Genomic DNA, 18,881 nt, shown 5'->3' with positions numbered 1-18,881 from the left:
AATCCTTTTTTTATATTTAACACTATTATAAATGCTGGACATGAAACAGGGTTTGAGGCTGCCAGCTTGCGACCCCAACATAATAATCTTGAGACCCCCTGAGGGGTCATGAGCCCCAGTTTGAGAACCAGTGCTCTAGGTCTTTTTCAGAGTCACTGCTTTCCAGAATACAGTCCCCCATCCTGGGAGGCTGATTTATATTCTTTCTTCCTAGACATATATCTTGTATTTGGCTGTATTAAAATGGATGTTGTTCAAATGAGCCCAACTTACCAAGCAATCCAGTTCGGTTGTCCCCATTATTTACCACTCCAATTTTTTATCTCATCTGCAAACTTTACCAGCAATGATTTTATATTTTCTTCCAGATCATTGATTAAGATAAAGAACAGAACCCTGTGGGACCCCACTAGAAACATCCTCATTGAATGACACTTACAATTACTTTTTAAAGCTATTTAATAATATAGGCTATGTTGATTTTGTGTAGTGCTAATCTTTTTTAATCAGCATGTCATGCAAGACTAAGTCAAACGCCTTGCAGTAGTCTACAGGAGTATTTTATATTAACAGTTACGTTTACCAACCAAACTTTTAATCTCATTAAAAATATCCAATTTGTTTGACAGAACCTATTTTCCATAAAACCACGATGACTGGCACTAATTATGCTACCATCTTTAACTCCGTATCAGCCTTTCCATGATTTAGCTAGGGATCAACGTCAGGATAATCCACCCATAGTTCCTTACTCGTCCTGTTTACCCTTTTAAAATACTGGTACAACAGTAGCATTGTTCCAGACTTCTGGAACTTCCCTAGTGTTCTAAGACTTGTTAAAAATCAACCTTAATGGTTCAGAAAGCTTCTTGGCCCATTCTTTTAATACACCAGTAACCTGTAGATTTAAAAACATCCCTGCTAGGAATACCGCCTCACCTCTGAGGTGTTGGGAAGATAAATTGTTTACAATATTTATTTTTTGGTGTATGCAATCCGACCAAGCCAAGCCATAGCGTTCTTATTAGCGATGTTCGAGGCAAGAAGATCTCCAGGGAGTCGAGTCATTTTGCAGTCCTCCACAATGTTTGTCATGGTTTGTGGCTGCCCACACTGACATAGTAGTGGACTGTCTCTAAAACACCAACAACATTCCACTGCTGTTTATAAAGAACTAAGAGGCAAATTTTCAAAGGTATTTATATACCTAAAGATGAAGACAGGTGCCTAGTAGGATTTTCCAAAAGGCTAGGGTACCCAACTCTCACTTAAATCAAGTTTGAAATCTACTGAAATCAATGAGAGTTGGGTACCTAGGATCCTGCTAGGTACCTATCTGCATCTTTAGATGCCTAAATACCTTTAAAAATCTGGCTGTTACACTAGGATGAAAGCAACATAGACAGTTTCATCCCAGTCTAATTCTGGTGTTTGCGTAGGATTTCCACTTCTTTTGAATGCTCTTTGAGCCTACTGAGCTCAGGAAGATTTTCAGAAGTGCCAGGTGGATGTTGGAGCACAAGCCCCATTGACTGTCCTTGATCTTTAATGGGACTTGAGGCCCTAAATCCCTTAGGCACATTAAGTACCTCCCCCTTGTTCACATCTGTACTTCCCCAGGCCGATTTTATTCTCCCCCACTACTTTTGTGCTTTGCTCCTTGGAAGGCCATCCCCTCCCTCCCCACCCCAGCATTGGCTCTGAGCTAGACACCAGGCTCATCCTAGGATTTGGAGCTTTGAACTTTGCCCTTCAACATGCTCTTAGCGTCTCTCCACATAGTGTTTGCTCTTATGGAACTAATCCCTTAGGACTGTGAGTTTGCTGGGGTGTGCCCAGGATCTTGCCTCCCATCTTTTTGCTCTGTCCTACCTATTGGTTGCCAGTCCTATCCCCTGCTGTGTGTGTGTGATATGACTAAAACTGCTCTCAGGAATGAGAACGGGTTTGCATCCTAAAGTAACTCCACGCTCAGAAATATGATGGAAGAAATTAACAGTTGCACTAGCTCTTTTTAAATGCTGGGTGTATTCTTCTGTTGGCTCCTTCTGTTTCAGAGTGGACTGTACATGACTTGCATGGGTTTGTAGTAGTGGAGGTTGTATTTTTATGCACTTTGCATTAAGAGTCTTCCAAAGAACTTAAGAACATCTCCCTGTGATGTATTTTCTCTCTCAGGAAGCTGTTTCTAATGACCTATGGCTCTTATAACTTATTGCCTCCAATGGAGGGTTCATTGTTCTTCTCAAGAAGTTCAGAAAGATTTCACTGTAATACTGTTTCTTTATGTGGGGGAGGGAGGGGGAGATCTGCTCTAGCAATTATTTGGGGGCAGGTCTCTTTGCCTGTGCTGCACAAGTGGTCAGAGTAGATGATCCCAATGGTCCCTGCTGGCCTTGGAATCTATGAAAGCAAGGGAGAACGGAAATAGGGTCATTTTGAAAATGGGAGGAAGCGAAGGCTAGGCAAGGCTCCTTAACTGGACACCTCACAAGCTTAACAGACAAAGGTCCTGTGCATTCCAAATAATTACACCTTAGTTAATCCAAAGCCAACGCCTTGTAGGCTCAAGTTGTGCCCTGCTCTTGAGGGCTATTTCTAGGCCAGAGGTCAGTGTTCGCACCCAAGCCACTGCAGATACATCTACTCCGAGAAAGGGCACCCTAGGTTTGTCAGTTAGGTTTGAAAGCTCAGCTTTCATTAAAAAAAATGGTGCCAGCCTTCACAGTTGCAGGGAAAAGCTCATGCTTAACCCAGCTGCATTATTCCTGGGATCCAACTCATGATTTTTGAGTATTCCAGCCATCATTGGGGCTGCACTCCTAAGACATTCATAGCTCTGCCATGTATGTCAGATGTGTCTACTTCAAACTGAAGCCAAAAAATCCTGTATTCCATGCCAGCATGTATTCTTTATTAATCTCTCTGTCTCTCCTCCCGAAGCTGCTCCCTGCACACAATCTCATCTCAATGAAAAAACTCTCTCTTCTACATCTCCAGCCTTCCAAGATCCCTCAGGCACTCGCCCTCTCATTTAAAATACCAACTAGAACATCTTCCTTCCCTCTGAAATAACAGTTGAGCAACAGAGAACTCAGTGCTAACTGTACTTCCTCAGGGCCAGATTGTCAAGGTATTTAGGTAGCTAAATGAAACAGTTACTATAACTGTGGTTCTTCGGAGTCGGAGCCTTTTGCCTAGGAGAACCCGTACAGGGGTGGTGTTCTCTTCCCTCCCCTGGCTATCTGAGGCAGCACCGCCCCAACCCTCTCAGTCTCTTCGCACCAAATGTCTAGGGCAGGATTTCGTAAACATCATTGCACCGCGAGCCCCTTCTGACAACAAAAATTACTACATGAGCCTAAGCAGGGGGGCTGAGCTCACCCAAGCCCTGCTGCCCCGGGTGGGGGTGCAAAGCCAAAGCCCAAGCCTACCACCCCAGGCGGGGGGAGGGGCAAAGACAAAACCCAAGGGGTGAAGCCGCAGGCAGGGGGCTGTAACCTGAGCCCCGTTGCTCAGGGCTGAAGCTGTTGGGCTTCAGCTCTGGCCCTGGGCAGTTGGGCTTGGGCTTTGGCCTCAGCGAGTTTAAGCCAGCCCTGGTGGCCCCATTAAAATGGGGCTGTGACCCGCTTTGGGATCCTGACCCACAGTTTGAGAACCATGGTCTAGGGGAAGACGCTAATGCAAAGGGGATGGGGGACAGGATGTGGAATACACGTCTGCATTACATCTCAAAGAACCAGTTACAGTAAGTAACCATTTCTTCTCCTTCGAGTAGACGCAGACATGTAGGCCCAGTAGGTGACTCACTCTCCACTTGTCCCAAAATCGCTAAACAGATTTTGTTCAAACGTAAAAAAAAAAAAAAAAAAAAAATTAAAAAAAAAAAATCAACACGTCACCTTCAGACAGAGGCCAAAGACATAACAAATTCAGCCTGGAAGGAGAAAGTCTGAAAATGTTTAGAGTGACGGAGAGGATGGGAACTTAATTCTCATGTCACTGCTGCTTTGATATACAGCTCAGCTCCATGGAGGAGCCAGAGCTACCACTGTGATTAACAGCAGAGCCACTGGATAAACTGCAGGTATCTTGCACCTTTGACTTGTGGGCCTGGTCTCTGCCTGCTAATCCATCTCCACAGGAAAGGTTCTAATACTCCAAACCTCCGGCCAGCTTCGAACAGTTGTTAAAAAGAACCTGCCAGAGAAACTCCTGCTTCTGTTTGGAATCTCTCAGAGCATCTGAGGGGCTGGACACGTAATGTTGCCAACGCTCAGTTTGTTACATCCACTTGTGATTTCCTGAGCAGCTCAAGAATTTCGGACTGACTGGTTTGTGCATTTCTCGCCTGCGACCACCAGAGGGAACTCCCCACAGCCGGAGCTGCTGGCTTTGGCTGGCAGTTTCAATGGGCCAGTACCCGCAGTGCCGCCCCCAGGTTTGCTGGGTCCTACAGGGCAGAGCTTCCACCAGCGGCTGATGCTGAGAGATGCTGAAGTTCTAAAGCTGCCTGCACCTCACAGATTTCCTGGCCACTCATTTTACAACTGACCCCTCTTTCTATCAGAAGTGAAGAGTCCTGAGGCTGAGGTTACAGAGTGGCACTGAGGGGCAAATCCCATCAAAGTTTAGCCTCCCTGCATGAAGGATTTTAGTGTCCCCTAGTCAGGGTCTCTGTCATACACTGGGCCACATATCTGGCCTCAGCAAATTGGGAAGCCTCCGTTTTCTGCTGTCTGCGTGCAGACCAGGGCCCTAGCCCAGGGACTGGCAGCAGCTTCAGCCCTGTTTAGCCTCCCACCGTGCTGCACTGAGAGGGCAGAACAATGCTGGGGGGTGAGAGAGACGGCAGGTGCATTGGCCCTCCATTGCCAAGCCCTGCTTAGCCAGCTGCCCTCACCGCAGCAATTGCTGCAGCTGGGCTCTGTGCAGACAAAGCAAGGGACAGGACAGGGGAGATAGGAGAGCAGGGGTAAGCCTCCCGGGGGAAGCACAGGAATGGCCTGGGGAGTGTGGCCCTCCCATCAGCCAGAAGTGGGTAAGTGCCCCCAGTTTGTGTGTGTGTTGAATTTGCACCATGAAATACACACACAAAGAGCCCGACTGAGTGCAAAAACCAGACACCACCAATGATTTTTTAAAATTATTATTTGACAGACAAACTTGTGATTTGAGGGGCAGGGAGCTGTATCATGATATTTGAACTCCCAAAGTTGGTAAGAGCATGGTCCTGGACTGGTAGCAGATTTAAGGTCCGATATCTCACACCAAAGTAAAGACTGGTGTTATATACCACTTAGAAAGGTCTTCCCATGGAATACAGTAGCCCTAGCAGACCCCCCAGATACAGACCTAGCTCCTTTAGGGGATTTTTTTGAGATTTCTCAATTGTATAATTTTCTGCGTTGCCAACTTTTACAATTTTATTGCAAGTCTAACAATAGTTGTTGTTTTTCTCAAAGACCATGCTCCTGGAGTCATGTTATTGTGTGAGAAGCTCAGCTTTAACCTAAAAAAATGTTGCCAGCCTTCACAGCTGCAGGGAAAGGCTCACACTTAACCCAGCTGCACGATTTTTGGGATCCGACTCATGATTTTTGGGGTTTGGCAGTACAGACCTTTTCTATCCCTCCAAGATCTGGAAAGTTGGACTCAAGGTGCTAAGTATATGATCACTCAAATGTGTGATGATGGGTAAAAGCTTCATTGGGGCTGCACTGCTAACACATTCATAGCTCTGCCATGCATGTCAGATGTATTTATTCCAAGCTGAAGCCAAAAAATCCTGTATTCCATGACAGCATGTATTCTTTATTTATCTCTCTGTATCTCCTCCTGAAGCCGCTCTCTGCACACAATCTCATCTCAATGAAAAAACTCTCTCTTCTACATCTTCAGCCTTCCAAGATCCCTCAGGCACCCGCCCTCTCATTTAAAATACCAGCTAGAACATCTTCCTTCCCTCTTACCTAGACTCTTAAACAGCTGAGCAATGGAGAACTCAGTGCTAACTGTATTATCTCAGGGTCAGATTCATTTAGGTACCTAAATACCTTGACAAAGTTACTGCAACTGTGGTTCTTCAAGATGTGATGCAGACTAAGTGTAAGTGTGCTCATGCCAGAGTTCGAGCCTTTTGCCTAGCAATACCTATAGAGGGGCAGTGTTTGTGCCTTGTGTCTATAACCCCATATTAGGAACGCCGTCCCAACCCCCCTCAGTTCCTTCGCACTGAATGTCTAGGGGAAGACTCCAATGCAGAGGGGATGGAGGGCAGGTTGTAGAATACATGTCTCCATCACATCTCAAAGAACCACAGTTACAGTAAGTAACCATTTCTTCTTTGAGTAGATGCAGACGTGTATGCCCAGTAGGTGACTTACAAACAATATGCCCGTCTCGGAGTCTATCTGAATAAGGATCGCAGGACTGCTCTTCCAACGTTAGTGTCTCCTATGGAGCAATCACGTAATGGTCTGTAAATGTGTGGATGGATGGCCACCTGCAAATGTCCAATATGGAAATATCACTGAGGAACACCACCAATGTTTCCTGTGCTCTTGTGGAATGAGCCCGTATCCGCTGAGGAATCATAGCTGGTGCTATCTCATATGCAGTCTAGATACAAGACATTATCTGTCTGGAGACGGCCTGTGCAGACACCACTTGTCCCTTCATGCAGTCCACATAGGATACGAACAGGCCAGGTGAAGCGCGAAACAGTTCAGTCCTATTCAGTGTCTAACGTTTGGAAGCGTTGCTCCTCGGGGGAGGAATGCAGCTTACGGGAAAATACAGACAAATACACCACACAGTTCAAATGCAACTGAGACACCACGTTGGATAAGAACTTCGGGTGTGGCTGGATCATTACCTTGTCCTTGGAAAACTGTGTGTAAGGAGGCCCCAGAGGCAATGACTATCAAGAATGCAGTTTTCTGAGACAGGAGGGGCAATGGGCAGGAAGCATGAGGCTCGACGGAGGTCCCATAAGAGCTGCTAAAACAGTGTTAAGGTCCCACAAGGGGACTGGCCCTTGGACCAGAGGGTGCAGGTGGAGAAGTCCTTTCAGAAATCTCATCACCATGGCATTGGAAGAAACTGATTTCCCTTGGATAGGTGGATGAAACATGGATATTGCTGCCAAGTGCACTCTCAGAGATCTGAGTGCCAAGCCCGATTTCTGAAGGTGAAGCAGGTACTCCAAGATGTGCTGGATGGAAGTCCCCGTTCTTCCACTTTGCCAATTAGGCTGTCCAAGGGAAGGTTTCCTACTGCTAAGTAGAGCCTGTTGGACAGCCTCCAAGCAATGCTCCTCCTCTTCATTCAGCCATGCAGCAGCCACGCCATAAGGTGTCAGGAGCTGATCGCCAGATGCAGAATGCAGCCATAGTCCTGTGTGAAGAGGTTGGGAAGGAGAGGCAGTGGCATGGGAGGCTGATCTGACAGACCAAGGAGACCTGAAAAACAACAATGTCTTGGCCATGCCAGGGCAATCAGGACGAGCCTGGCTTGATTCACCTTGAACTTGGCAATGACCTAGGGAATGATTGGGACAGGAGGGAAGGCATATAAGAGAGTCGACTGCCAGCTGCAGTGGAAAGTATCAGAGAAAGAGAGAGCCTGGGCTGAGACCCTCCCCAAGAGCAGAATAGGTTACACTCCTTATTTTCCCTCGTTGCAAACAAACTGATCACGGGGATGCCCCATACTGCGAAAGCAATCTGAAGGACACTCCTTCAAGGGATCATTCGTGGCTCAGGGAGAAAAACCTGCTGAGACACTCCGCAAGATGGCTCTGCACCCCTGGCAAGTAGACAGCTACCAGGGCGATGTTTTCTTTGATGCAGAACTGCCATAGGTTGATTGGCTCTAGGCAGAGCAATCTGGAGTGGGCTCCCCCTTGTTTGTTCACATAGTATATTGTGGTGGTATTGTTGGTGAGAAAGTGAACCACTGAATGCCTGATGTGGTCCTGGAAGGCATGACACACATTGTAAATAGCCTGAAGCCCCAATACATTGATGTGGAACAAGGCTTCCTATTCCAACCACAGGCCCGACACCCTCAACAAGTCCAAATGTGCCTCCCCAACCCAGAAGGGATGATTGTTAACCACTGATTTGATGGGGGAGGGCCGAGTGAAAGGAACTCCTTGGCACATGTTGCATGGGGACTCCCACCAGTGTAGGGACTCCAGGACCAGTGGAGGAAGGTGAACCAACCAGTCCAGAGATGCAGGGCAGGGCTGTAAACCATCCTGAGCCATATCGGAAGAGGGTGAAGATGCAACCTGGCAAACTAGACCACCTGGGAGCAACTGGACACATGGCCCCAAAGGCTCAAAGACACACAAACTGTCATGGAAGGTTGTGATTGTAGACTGAGACACATTTGTTAATTGCCCGGAAGCAGTCGCTCAGCAAGAACACCCTCAACTTTGTGAAATCTAACAGGGCCCCAGTGAATTCCATTTATTGAGTGGGAGCCAAGGTTGATTTTGTGGTGTTTAGAATGAGTCCCAATCTGTTGAGTAAATGGCGTGCGGTGTTGACATGGGCAAGAACCTCCTCTCTGGACCTCCCCCCCAGCAACTGGAAATCAAGGTAGGGGAAGATGTGGATTCCCTTCCTCCTGAGGTACACCATGACCACTGCCATATATTTGGTGAAAACTTTGGCTGTGGGGGTGGGGGAGGAGAAGAGGCCAAATGAGAGAACTATGTACTGACAATGGCATTTTCCTGCTAAGAAGCAAAGAAACTTCCTGTGACTTGGTAGAATGGCCACAAGAAAACAAGCATCCTGAAGAGCAGCAAACCAGTCACTCGGACGTGGAGCAGGACAGATAGTTAAGAGTGTGAATATGTGGAACCTCACATATCTGATGAATTTGTTGAGTCCACAAACATTGAGGACAGGCCTCATTCTGCCCTTAGATTTTGGTATCAGGAAGTACCGGGAGTAGAAACCATGACACTGGTGTTCTCGCAGCACTTCTTCCACTGCTCCCAACATTAGCAGACAGCTGACCGGCTCGAAAAGCAGCATCTCATGAGAGGGGTCCCTGAAGAGTGGGGAGGGTGTGTGGAGAGAAACTGGATGGCATAGTATGATCTTACAGCTGTCAGAGGTAATGGAGACCCAGGCATTATAAAAGCAGACCAGCCTGTCCCCAGTGGAACAGGGGGTGGGAGGCAATGAAGTTGGAAGAACAACTGGAACGGGGCTCTGGACCAATGAGTCAAAATGGGCGCTTAACAGGTGCCAAAGGAGAGGGAACAGCCCAGCCAGGCCCTGAGCTCAAGTGCTTCCTCTTGTGAGACCTTTCCCTCTTCCTGGGGTAGTCTCGCTGACTCGAGGAGAAGGGCTGCACAAAAGGATGCTGTGGTCTGTACAGTTGTTGCTGTGTCCTGTAGTGGTGTCTCTGCGTGGGCAGTGTATGCACCCACAAAGACCTTGCGGTAGCCCTGAAATTCTTAAAGGAAAGCAGGGTTTCCATCAGTCTTGTCTGAAAACAAGGCCCTGACATTGAAAGGCAAGTCTTCAGTTGTTTGATGGACATCCAGAGCGAACTTTGAGTTTTGGAGACAGGAAGCTCTCCTCATAGTAATCCCCAAGGCCATCACTCTGGTCGAGGTGTCCGCAATATCAAGGGCGGATTGCAAAGACATCTTGGCCACCAAGCAGCCTTCAGTGACAAACACACAAAACTCATCACAAGACACTTTCAGGCAACTGCTCCTCAAATTTGGGCCATAGTCAACCAATTGAGACAGTCTATTTGGACAGTAAAGCTTGATGGTTCACAATCCTCATCTGTAACCATGAGGAGGTGCATACCTTTCTGCCCAAAAGGTCCAAACGTTTAGAGTCTCTGTCTTTGGACATGGACTTGAACCTGTCCTGCCATGATCACCAGGGAGTTTGGGGCCAGATGGGAATAGACCCCCTTGTATCCCTGTATCGGCACAAAATAGCGCTTCTCTAAGCACTTGGCCACTGCCCGTAACAAGGCCAGTGTACCTCAAAGAGCACTCACAGGTTTGAGGAGCACCTCATTAATTGGGAGGGTCACCCTTACAGATCTGGAGAAAGTCCATGCATTTATGGATATTCTCCTGGAGAAACTTCCCTTGAATTCAGAAGGATGTGGCCACCTGACATAAGAGGTCCTGCTATGCCTTGTAGTCCTTCTGGATAGAAGGGCAGGATGAACCAGGCAGCACTGCATCATCTGGAGACAAGGACGACGCTGTTGGTTGAGCCACAGATGGGTCCTGCTGCTGAGGTAGAGTCTCCAGATGAAGAGACTTTGTGGCTCCACAGGGAAGGGGAACTGTGGATGCCTGGGCTTGCTGCTGGTCTGCAGCCACCAACATCACATGAGCAGGTGATCTCGCCTTTGACTTGGATGCTGAGCGAGACCTCCAAGAGTGAGCAGCTTTCCACTGAGCCCAAGGAGGCCATCGGTAAGGGTAGCGCCTTGGTGGCCTGAAGGTGCTGGACCAGGGACCTACATCCTGGCCTCAGAGCCCATGCCAACCCTGGTAGCTGTACTGGTCTACCAGTGACCTTCGGACCTCCTCCAGCAAAGTGGACGAAGATCCCAACTCTGAAATGGAGGAGTCCTGAGACCTCTGAGACATGGGGGTTGGTGGAAGAGCAACTCCAGAGGGGACCAACAGGTGATCCCAACATATCCATTGCCTCCAATGTAGTCAGCACTGCTGGTGCCCCAGGCAAGGTCAGTCCCGGTGCAAACAGCAATACCAGAGTGCCTGAGAGCCTCGACGTTGAGGAAACCTCGTACCGAAGAGCCTGTCCCAGCTCTGGTGCCATGTCCATATCAACCACCAGAAAGGGTGCCTCCTGGTGCGGTGCTGAAGGGCCTGAGAGTTGGGCGGCATGCTCCGACTGGGGGGCCACTACAGGCACCAGCCTTGCAAAGTCTTTGACCAGCAATGATGATGGGACCAAAAGGCACAGAAGGTCCGCTACAGCCTGGTATGCTGACGTCACCGACACGGTCAGCACTGGCATCCCTCCAGTTGGTACTGGACTCAGTAGATGCCTCGAGGCCAGAACTGGAGTCAACAGTACAGGGTTTCTGCCCTTCCTGCCCTGTACCAAGGGAGGAACAGATGTACACATGCCATCCTGCGCACCAGAACCGGTCCCATGCCAGCTGGTGCTCTGCTTAGGGAAGGCAGAAGAGTCGCCCCGGGACAACTCTTCTTTGGTGCCAACAATGGAGAACGACTCCTGTGCCTCTTCGAAGTGGCCGTTCCCCCAGAACAAGATGCAGCAGCATTTTCTGAGCCCGAGGGCTATCTGTGGCCCAAGGCAGGCCGCTGTGTGGGCTCAGCCACACGGCTTGTTCAAGCAGGTTCTGTTTGAGGCAAAGGACCTGCTCCACCTGCGTCCTCTTCTTGAATGATCTACAGATGAAGAGCACTCCTTAAGGTGGGCTTTGCCAAGGCAGAGCATAAGAACGGCCATACTGGGTCAGACCAAAGGTCCATCCAGTCCAGTATCCTGTCTGCCAACAGTGGCCAATGCCAGGTGCCCCACAGGGAGTGAATCTAACAGGTAATGATCAAGTGATCTCTCTCCTGCCATCCATCTCCACCCTCTGACAAACAGAGGCTAGGGACACCATTACTTACCCATCCTGGCTAATAGCCATTAATGGACTTAACCTCCATGAATTTCTCTAGTTCTCTTTTAAACCCTGTTATAGTCCTAGCCTTCACAACCTCCTCAGGCAAGGAGTTCCACAGGCTGGCTGTGCGTTGTGTGAAGAAATACTTCCTTTTCTTTGTTTTAAACCTGCTGCCCAAGCACTGTGTGTGGGGTCACTGTTGGGAAACACCACTCCATATGAAGGGCAATGCTTGAACCTGGGGAGGGCATCATGGGGGGGGGGGGGCCACAGCCACTAATACTCTACTTTTTTTTTTTTTTTTTAACTAAACTAAAACTAACTCTTAACTATGCAGAGGATGAATGCGAGGTTGTGAAAACCACCATCACACAAGCTCTGACTCCAGCCAATGGGTGATGAGAAGGAACTGAGGGGGGCTGGGGCGGTGCCGTCTCATATCGCCGGGTGCTGCCCCTCTAAGGGTACCACTAGGCAAAAGTCTCCGGCTCCAGTGTTCAGGGTGCACACACACCTGCCTGGAATATATGTCTGCAGCTACTCAAAGAAGAAATGTGCCAAGTGGGATTTTCAAATATGCCTATTAGCTCCAATATAAATCCACGAGGTGCCTATCTGCATCTTTAGGTGCTCAAATATCTTTGATAATCTGGCCCTAACTCTCTAATGACAATAGATGCTACAAAGTAAAGCTGTGTTGCATTGTATGCTTACTCCCTGAGAGGTGAAGTTGGTTCTAGGGAAAAAAGCAAGGTTTGGAAAACACAAATATCCTCTCACATCTTCATCTATATTCCCAAATGGAAACCTTTGTTCAGTGGCAAATTCATTTGGCTGAGAATGCCCTCCCTTCCACAACCACCCTACAACCCTTTGATCTCTTCTGTACTTTATTTGGCTTCAGACCAACACTGAAAATGGCGGTGGGAGTTAATGTGGGCACCCCTGCTGTTTGTATTGTATAGATACTGCATAAAGAGTGGCTACATTGAACTGGAACACATTATTTAGCATGGCCAGAATGGACACACCCCACCGGATGAACGTTTTAAAGTATTTCAGGGATTCTCAGTCCTTTTCAGAGGGAGAACCACCTCTTAACAGTGAGAACATCTCCTGGATTTCCCCTTATGCAAGATCTCCTCTCACTGACAACTGAATAACATCCTCAATAGCAAGGAAAAGTAATGTTGGGAAAGTAGTTCATGTATTTTAAGCTTTTTCTCAAGGTGATCTAGCAACTTGGAATCAGGAGGAGATGGCAACACCACACAACCAGCTGTCTCTCTGTGGTCTGCTAGGACACCCTCCAGGGAGCCATTTGAGGCATGTCACACATGGAGGTGACATAGCCAGTGTCCCTTTAAAAATGGAAGTGGAAAGTTCAGACTGAAGCAGTGCAGCACTTTTTAAATAAATTCTTTGCTATTTCCTGCTGACTCTACCTTGCAAAGCTTGACTTTAAAAGACATACAGGCCCATGACTAAGCTGGAACCAATTATTTCCTCTCTTAGCCTTGGCAAGAACAGATGAGTATGGCTTTATTTACACAGGAAGCAGTACAAGAACGCGGCAGATGGGAACACAACTAATCGGCCCAATTTTCCAAAGTCGCTAATTAATTTGGATGCCTCAATATTTAGGTAATCAGTTGAAGTGAACAGGAGCTGTGGGAATGTAACGCCTCTGTAAATCAGATCTGTTAGTATTTCAAGTTGGGTATCCTACAATTAGTGGACAATTTCAAAAAGAGAATGATGGTTAAAAGTAACAGAAGACAGAAAACACTTACTGGTAATGTTTTGTGATTCCAAGTAGAAGCAGTGATGGGATCATGGACGTAGCTCCTTCGAGTAGATAGCTCAGATGCACTTAAGCTACTTTGGGTCCTTCTGAATTCTAATTCAGGAGTATTCCAAGAATTAATAGTGGCCCTGGACCTTCTTGAATTCTGCTCAAGTAAATGTATTCTTGCATTGGTCCCTTCCATTTCAGAGAGGTCTGTAGATGACTTGCATGCCTTTGTACGAATGGAAGCTGTATTTTTTTCCACTTTGATTTGAGAGTCTTCCAAAGATTGTAATCCCCGCCTTGTCCTCCAAGAGCTTCTCAGAGTGATGTGTTTTGTCTCTGGTGAATCTGATTCTAAAGACCCATGGCTTTTCCAGCTGATTGTCTCTAAGGATGGCTCACAACTGTTCTTCTCAATGGTTTCAGAAGGTTTTATCATAATACTGCTTCTTGAGATTAGTGTTTCTGTCGTGTTTCTCAGAGCTAAGTCCCCAATTTTATCTGCCTCAGATAATTTCAGAGCAATATCACTCTTATTAATTGAGATCTCAAAGGGTGTGCTGATGTTGTTTGTTATGGTTGACAGCTCATTTGGAGTGACTCTAATATTGCTGGTAGAAGTATGTCTTTCCTTTGCTGCTTCATTTGTGTTGGTCCTTGTGTTGGCTGGCTCAGAGGGGAAGATTGTTATGCTGCTTTTCATTTTATTTGTCACAGTTTTAAAGAGAGATTTCTGTTTTTGAGAGTATTCTTCAGACCCAGCCCCTCCCATTACTTCTTTCATGTCCTTTTCAATTATTACAGGTTTAATGATGGCTTTTGATCTCAAAGCTTCTCTGGGACTGAATGACCGTCTGGATTTCAATCCTACACTGGTGGCATCTGAAGATATCTTTATGGATTTTGGGGGGTCATCTTCATTTCCAGTATTTTTATCACTTTCAAAGAGAGATGCTCTGAGAACTCCTCTGGAGCTTGAGAATTCTCTGGAACTGGGTTTTTTTCTCGTCTCCAGTTCCGACTCAGTAGTAACATTGGTGCTTTTACCCATCTCCTCATCTGTACTAAGTTTTTCATGGATAGCTGGTTTGATGGCTTTGGATCTCAAAGAGTCAGGTTTTATGCCAACATTTGTCTGACCTGTAACTGATGGTGCAGATTGGTCCATTCCCTCCTTACCTTGACTTGTGAGAATCTGTAAAATGTCTTCTTGACTTCTTGAGTTGTTTGAATACTTTAATAAAGTTGGGGGCTTTATATTTTCATGAAAAGAGTCTGTAAATTCTCTTTCTTGGGAGTTTATTGTTCTTTTAGATCTCCCTTCTGGGGACTGTCTGTGAGATACAACAGAGACTGTTGCTGCTTCTGCTTTAGAGCTGGTGGATTCAGCTGCTAACATCTGAGAAGAGATATGGTATCTATATGATGAAGCTGTTTCATTTGATGGTGCATGATTATTTTTCATAAAGGGTATCTCTACACAGAGATCAGACATCTCTGCTTGGCTTATTTTCATCTTTTCAGTCAAAGATACAGTCATTTCTCCTTTGCTTGATTTTTCATCAAGTGCATCAGAGTTACCTTGGCAAACATCACTAAATGTCTGAGATGGCTTTTCAATCTTGGTCTTCAGTCCACTTTCATTCCCAGGTTTGGAAGATGCTTTCCAAGATTTGTGCTCATGTGCAGCCGGTGGGTATCGACTCAGCACAGATGGCTGCTCTCTAGATTTCTTCACTTCATTTTGTGGCGCACCACTATCTTTCTGCATAGATAAATATGTAGCAACTGCTGATTTGTCTTCCATTCTTTTTGTATCACTAATCACAGTGTCTAGTAGAGCAGATGTACTAGATGCCTTTGCTGTTCTCCTAGTAATTAAACTTGGACTGGGAACTTGCTTGCTGCTTGTGGTATAATTGTCATTATTGGAAGAGAACTCTCTGTTCCGTGTTCTCTCCCGTCTATGCTGAGGTGAAAGCTCCCGTGACTTGTGCTTTGAAATTGCCGGCTCAGCTGTGATACCTCTGTATTTAGGTCTGTCATGTCTAATTCTGCTGGGAAAGCTCATTTCTTCACTTTCCACCTCACCGTTCTCCATATCCTTTTGTTTTTTTATTTTAATTTGAATTTCTTCCAATTGACCAGTCAGGAGCTTGTTTTTATTCTGTTCACTCAGATAACTATCTTGCAGGTCATTATTTTTGGCTTTCATTTTTTTAAGTTCTTCTTCTAAAGATTCAAAATGTTTAATTTGAATTTTAAGTTTCTCAATTTCTTGATTGAGATCTTTCACTTTGTTGTCTTCTTGATTTTTATTCTTTTGATTTTCTGATTTATTTCTGGTTTCATTTTCTACATGCTTTAGATAATCCAAGCTTCCCTTTCTTCTGGCTTCTTTAGAGGGCAACACAGATGTCAAGTCATCTTCAATTCTCAGGTCATTTCTATCCAGAAGACTATTTGATGATCTTTCTAGCAGGTTTGATGCATTTCTAGTTTGATCTGCCCTATTTAGTTTGTTGTTTTGTTCTAGTTTTTGTGTTAGCTCCTGGATTAATTTTTCATTCTGCTTTTCTCTTTCATTGAAGTGTTTTCTTTCACTAGCAAAGCTCAGTGTTAGAGATTTCAGCTTTTCTAACTCACTTACTAAACTATGTTCAGTTTTATCCAGTCTGTCTTCAGATGCTTCAAGTTCTTTTACTTTCATCCTAAGTATTTCCAACTCTGTAGATATTTTTTTAGTCAAATTTTTTTCTTCATTAAGGCTCAGACACAGCTGAGTACAATCATTCTTGCTCCTGCCAAAAGCTTCCTCCAGTTTTTCCAGTTCTGCCATTCTCTTCTGAAGCCGTTCAATTTCTGATTTAAGTTCTCGAGTGAGGCTTTCCTCGCCCTCCAGTTTTTCCTTCATCAGCTGACAGAGCTCTTCAGCTTTTTTTATTTCTTCATCCTTGCCTTCAATTTTCAGCACTCTTTTTCTCAGAGCTTCTACGTCAGCAAGCATGCTAGAATTGCTGCCTTCTGCCTGGATAACTTTGTCTTGAAGGTCAAGAAGCTCATCCTCCGCTTTCTGGAGATTTTTTGTTGCTTCTTCCAGTTCATCAAGACGACGGCCAAGACTCTGTAACTTGAATCGAAGATGGCGATTTGAAGTCTCCTTATAACCTGTAAATTCTGCCATTTTTATTTTTTGTTCTTGGGTTCAATTTTCTTCAGTTTGGATCAAAGGAGTGATTTTAAACATGTCAGTTTCTCCTTGAATCCTGCAGCTTCTTTGATAGAGACAATTTTAGCCTGAAAGAAGAAAACAAAGTGAGTACAGGAGGGTAGGAAATGTTTCTTTTGTATAATTTCTTCTTTCATTAAACATGTTTCTGAAAGCTATAATTCAGAGCATAAGGAATGACACAGTGGAAAAAATCAGTGCTCCATTTAGTCTAGTAATACAGGTTTCAGAGTAACAGCCGTGTTAGTCTGTATTCGCAAAAAGATAAGGAGTACTTGTGGCACCTTAGAGACTAACCAATTTATTTGAGCATAAGCTTTCGTGAGCTACAGCTCACTTCACCGGATGAAGTGCGCTGTAGCTCATGAAAGCTTATGCTCAAATAAATTGGTTAGTCTCTAAGGTGCCACAAGTACTCCTTTTCTTCTAGTAATACAGTGTACTGTCTCCAACAGTAGCCCACCACTGGTCGGTGGGAGAAACGAATACCCTCCTAACCTCAATTAGGCAGACAGCATGTATGTGTATCCACTCAGTGCCCCTCCAAGATTGGTTAGTGCTGTTTCTGTGCGTGCATGTGATGCATGCTCCTCTGTGACTGGTTAGTTGTGTGCATATGCACACATTATGGATCTCTTCACAAAACTATTCCATTAGCAGATACCTCACTTCAGAAAAATGTGCACATCTCAGGCAAATCCTTATCAGACAGAGAATCAATAACCACAAACTAGAGATGGAAACTGGAAGACACGAAGTACATAAAAAGAGGAATGATGGTTCAACACCACAACAGAGGAGAGGCTAAAATAACTGGACATTGCCTATACCAGTGTCCAAAATACAGGCAAGAAATTTCCTCAAATAATCAGGAATACTAGAACTTTTCATGAAAAGGCAACAAGGAACATCTCTGCCTGAGTCTGGCAGAAAGGAGATGGCAAAGATGGCATTGTTCTGTGGAGCAACCTGCCTCTGGATCAGAGATGGACACAAAGGGGTTAACCCAAACACAGAGGTTGGATATTTTGCAAGTTAAATCCAGAACAGATTAAAGTCTGGTACTGGGCAATGGCTGATGGATTGCATTTGCCTCTGACAGATACCCTTTGGCAACACCTAGATAGTTTGCAATGGCAATAAGGAGTAGAATCTGAGTGCACCCCAAGCCGTGGGTGGGTGGAGAGGGAAGAGGGAGAGGAGTTGCTGAATTTCTGCTGGAACCTGATGAGTGGTGTTTGTGTGAGCTGAATTCCTTACTGAATCCACAGCATATATGCGGAGATTGCCAGTATTGTAGCAGAGATGACTGTCTTGCCACTCAGCAGCTGTCTCTTGGGAAGAACTGCCCAGGTCAGAATTTCCTAGGTTTTCAAAGATCAGGGTACAGAAAAACAAAATATTCCCAGAACTTTTCTAATGCAGCTGTGTAACTGATCTATCTGCAAAACTGCCAGCCAGTATGCAAGCCTGCTGCCATCTACTGGAGACAGGAAACAAATGCAGAATGAGAGTTAGAACCCAGGATTCTGCATCTGTAGGGAGAAAGCCTCAAATCCATTTCCTTGGGCATCTAGAGGAGAACAGGGAGAGCTCAGATTTAGACCCCATAACATCACACAATTCTGGAGCCTCAGTAACTCCACAGGGCTCATTGAAGGTGACTGAGATCAGACCCAGGAAACATGGATGCTGCTGGTAGGTTCTGGGAGTCTAATGCCAGTTAATTCTGGAGTCTGACTATGTTTACCTTCACCAGAAGGAATTGGCGGGATGTCAGGTGCTCTGCCGCGAGCTGCTCTCAGCCCCAAGGCCCAGGAGAGGGGTTCTCTCAAATGCTCACTCCCATCTCTGGTATGTCCAGTAATAACAAGCAGCTATTTGAAAAGGACAGACAAGTTCTGGAGCCCCCCCACATCCCTAGCTGACATTTGCAATCCCATGGAGATCTTTTCAACATCAATGCTCCTTTTTTCATTTTAAAAGCAACTTTATGCTCAGCCAGGCGGTTGATGACCAACTGCCAAGCCATGTACATGGGAAATGTGTAAGTGCTTCCTCTCCAGGGAGCAGAGTGGCGATGGGAATACTTATGGCAGCCCTGTCCACCGCAGCCTCATCTCGAGTTGAGACAGGGACCGCTGGTCAAAGGACCGGATATCCTCCTCTTGCTGTTTGTATTAGTTCCTCGGG

At 45.9% G+C, this 18,881-nt stretch overlaps 1 protein-coding gene across 4 annotated transcripts in view; it reads right to left on the bottom strand.

The window, feature by feature from the left end:
- The window catches only part of LUZP1 (leucine zipper protein 1), a 31,572-nt gene extending 14,792 nt beyond the window's left edge, over positions 1 to 16,780 (bottom strand). For all 4 annotated transcript variants that reach the window (XR_013348424.1, XR_013348425.1, XM_077837955.1 and 1 more), the window contains exon 1: positions 13,461 to 16,780. Coding sequence is in view for 2 of the 4 variants with exons in the window: in XM_077837955.1 (XP_077694081.1) it covers positions 13,461 to 16,643 (3,183 nt within the window). In the remaining 2 variants the exon portion in view is untranslated. The remainder of the gene's footprint in view (positions 1 to 13,460) is intronic.
- Between the last annotated feature and the right edge of the window lie 2,101 nt (positions 16,781 to 18,881).

The sequence above is a fragment of the Eretmochelys imbricata genome, chromosome 19 (genome assembly GCF_965152235.1).
Source record: "Eretmochelys imbricata isolate rEreImb1 chromosome 19, rEreImb1.hap1, whole genome shotgun sequence".
NCBI classification, from domain to species: Eukaryota; Metazoa; Chordata; order Testudines; family Cheloniidae; genus Eretmochelys; species Eretmochelys imbricata.
Note: the sequence above shows the minus strand (reverse complement) of the source record. Positions and strands in the feature narration are given on the sequence as shown.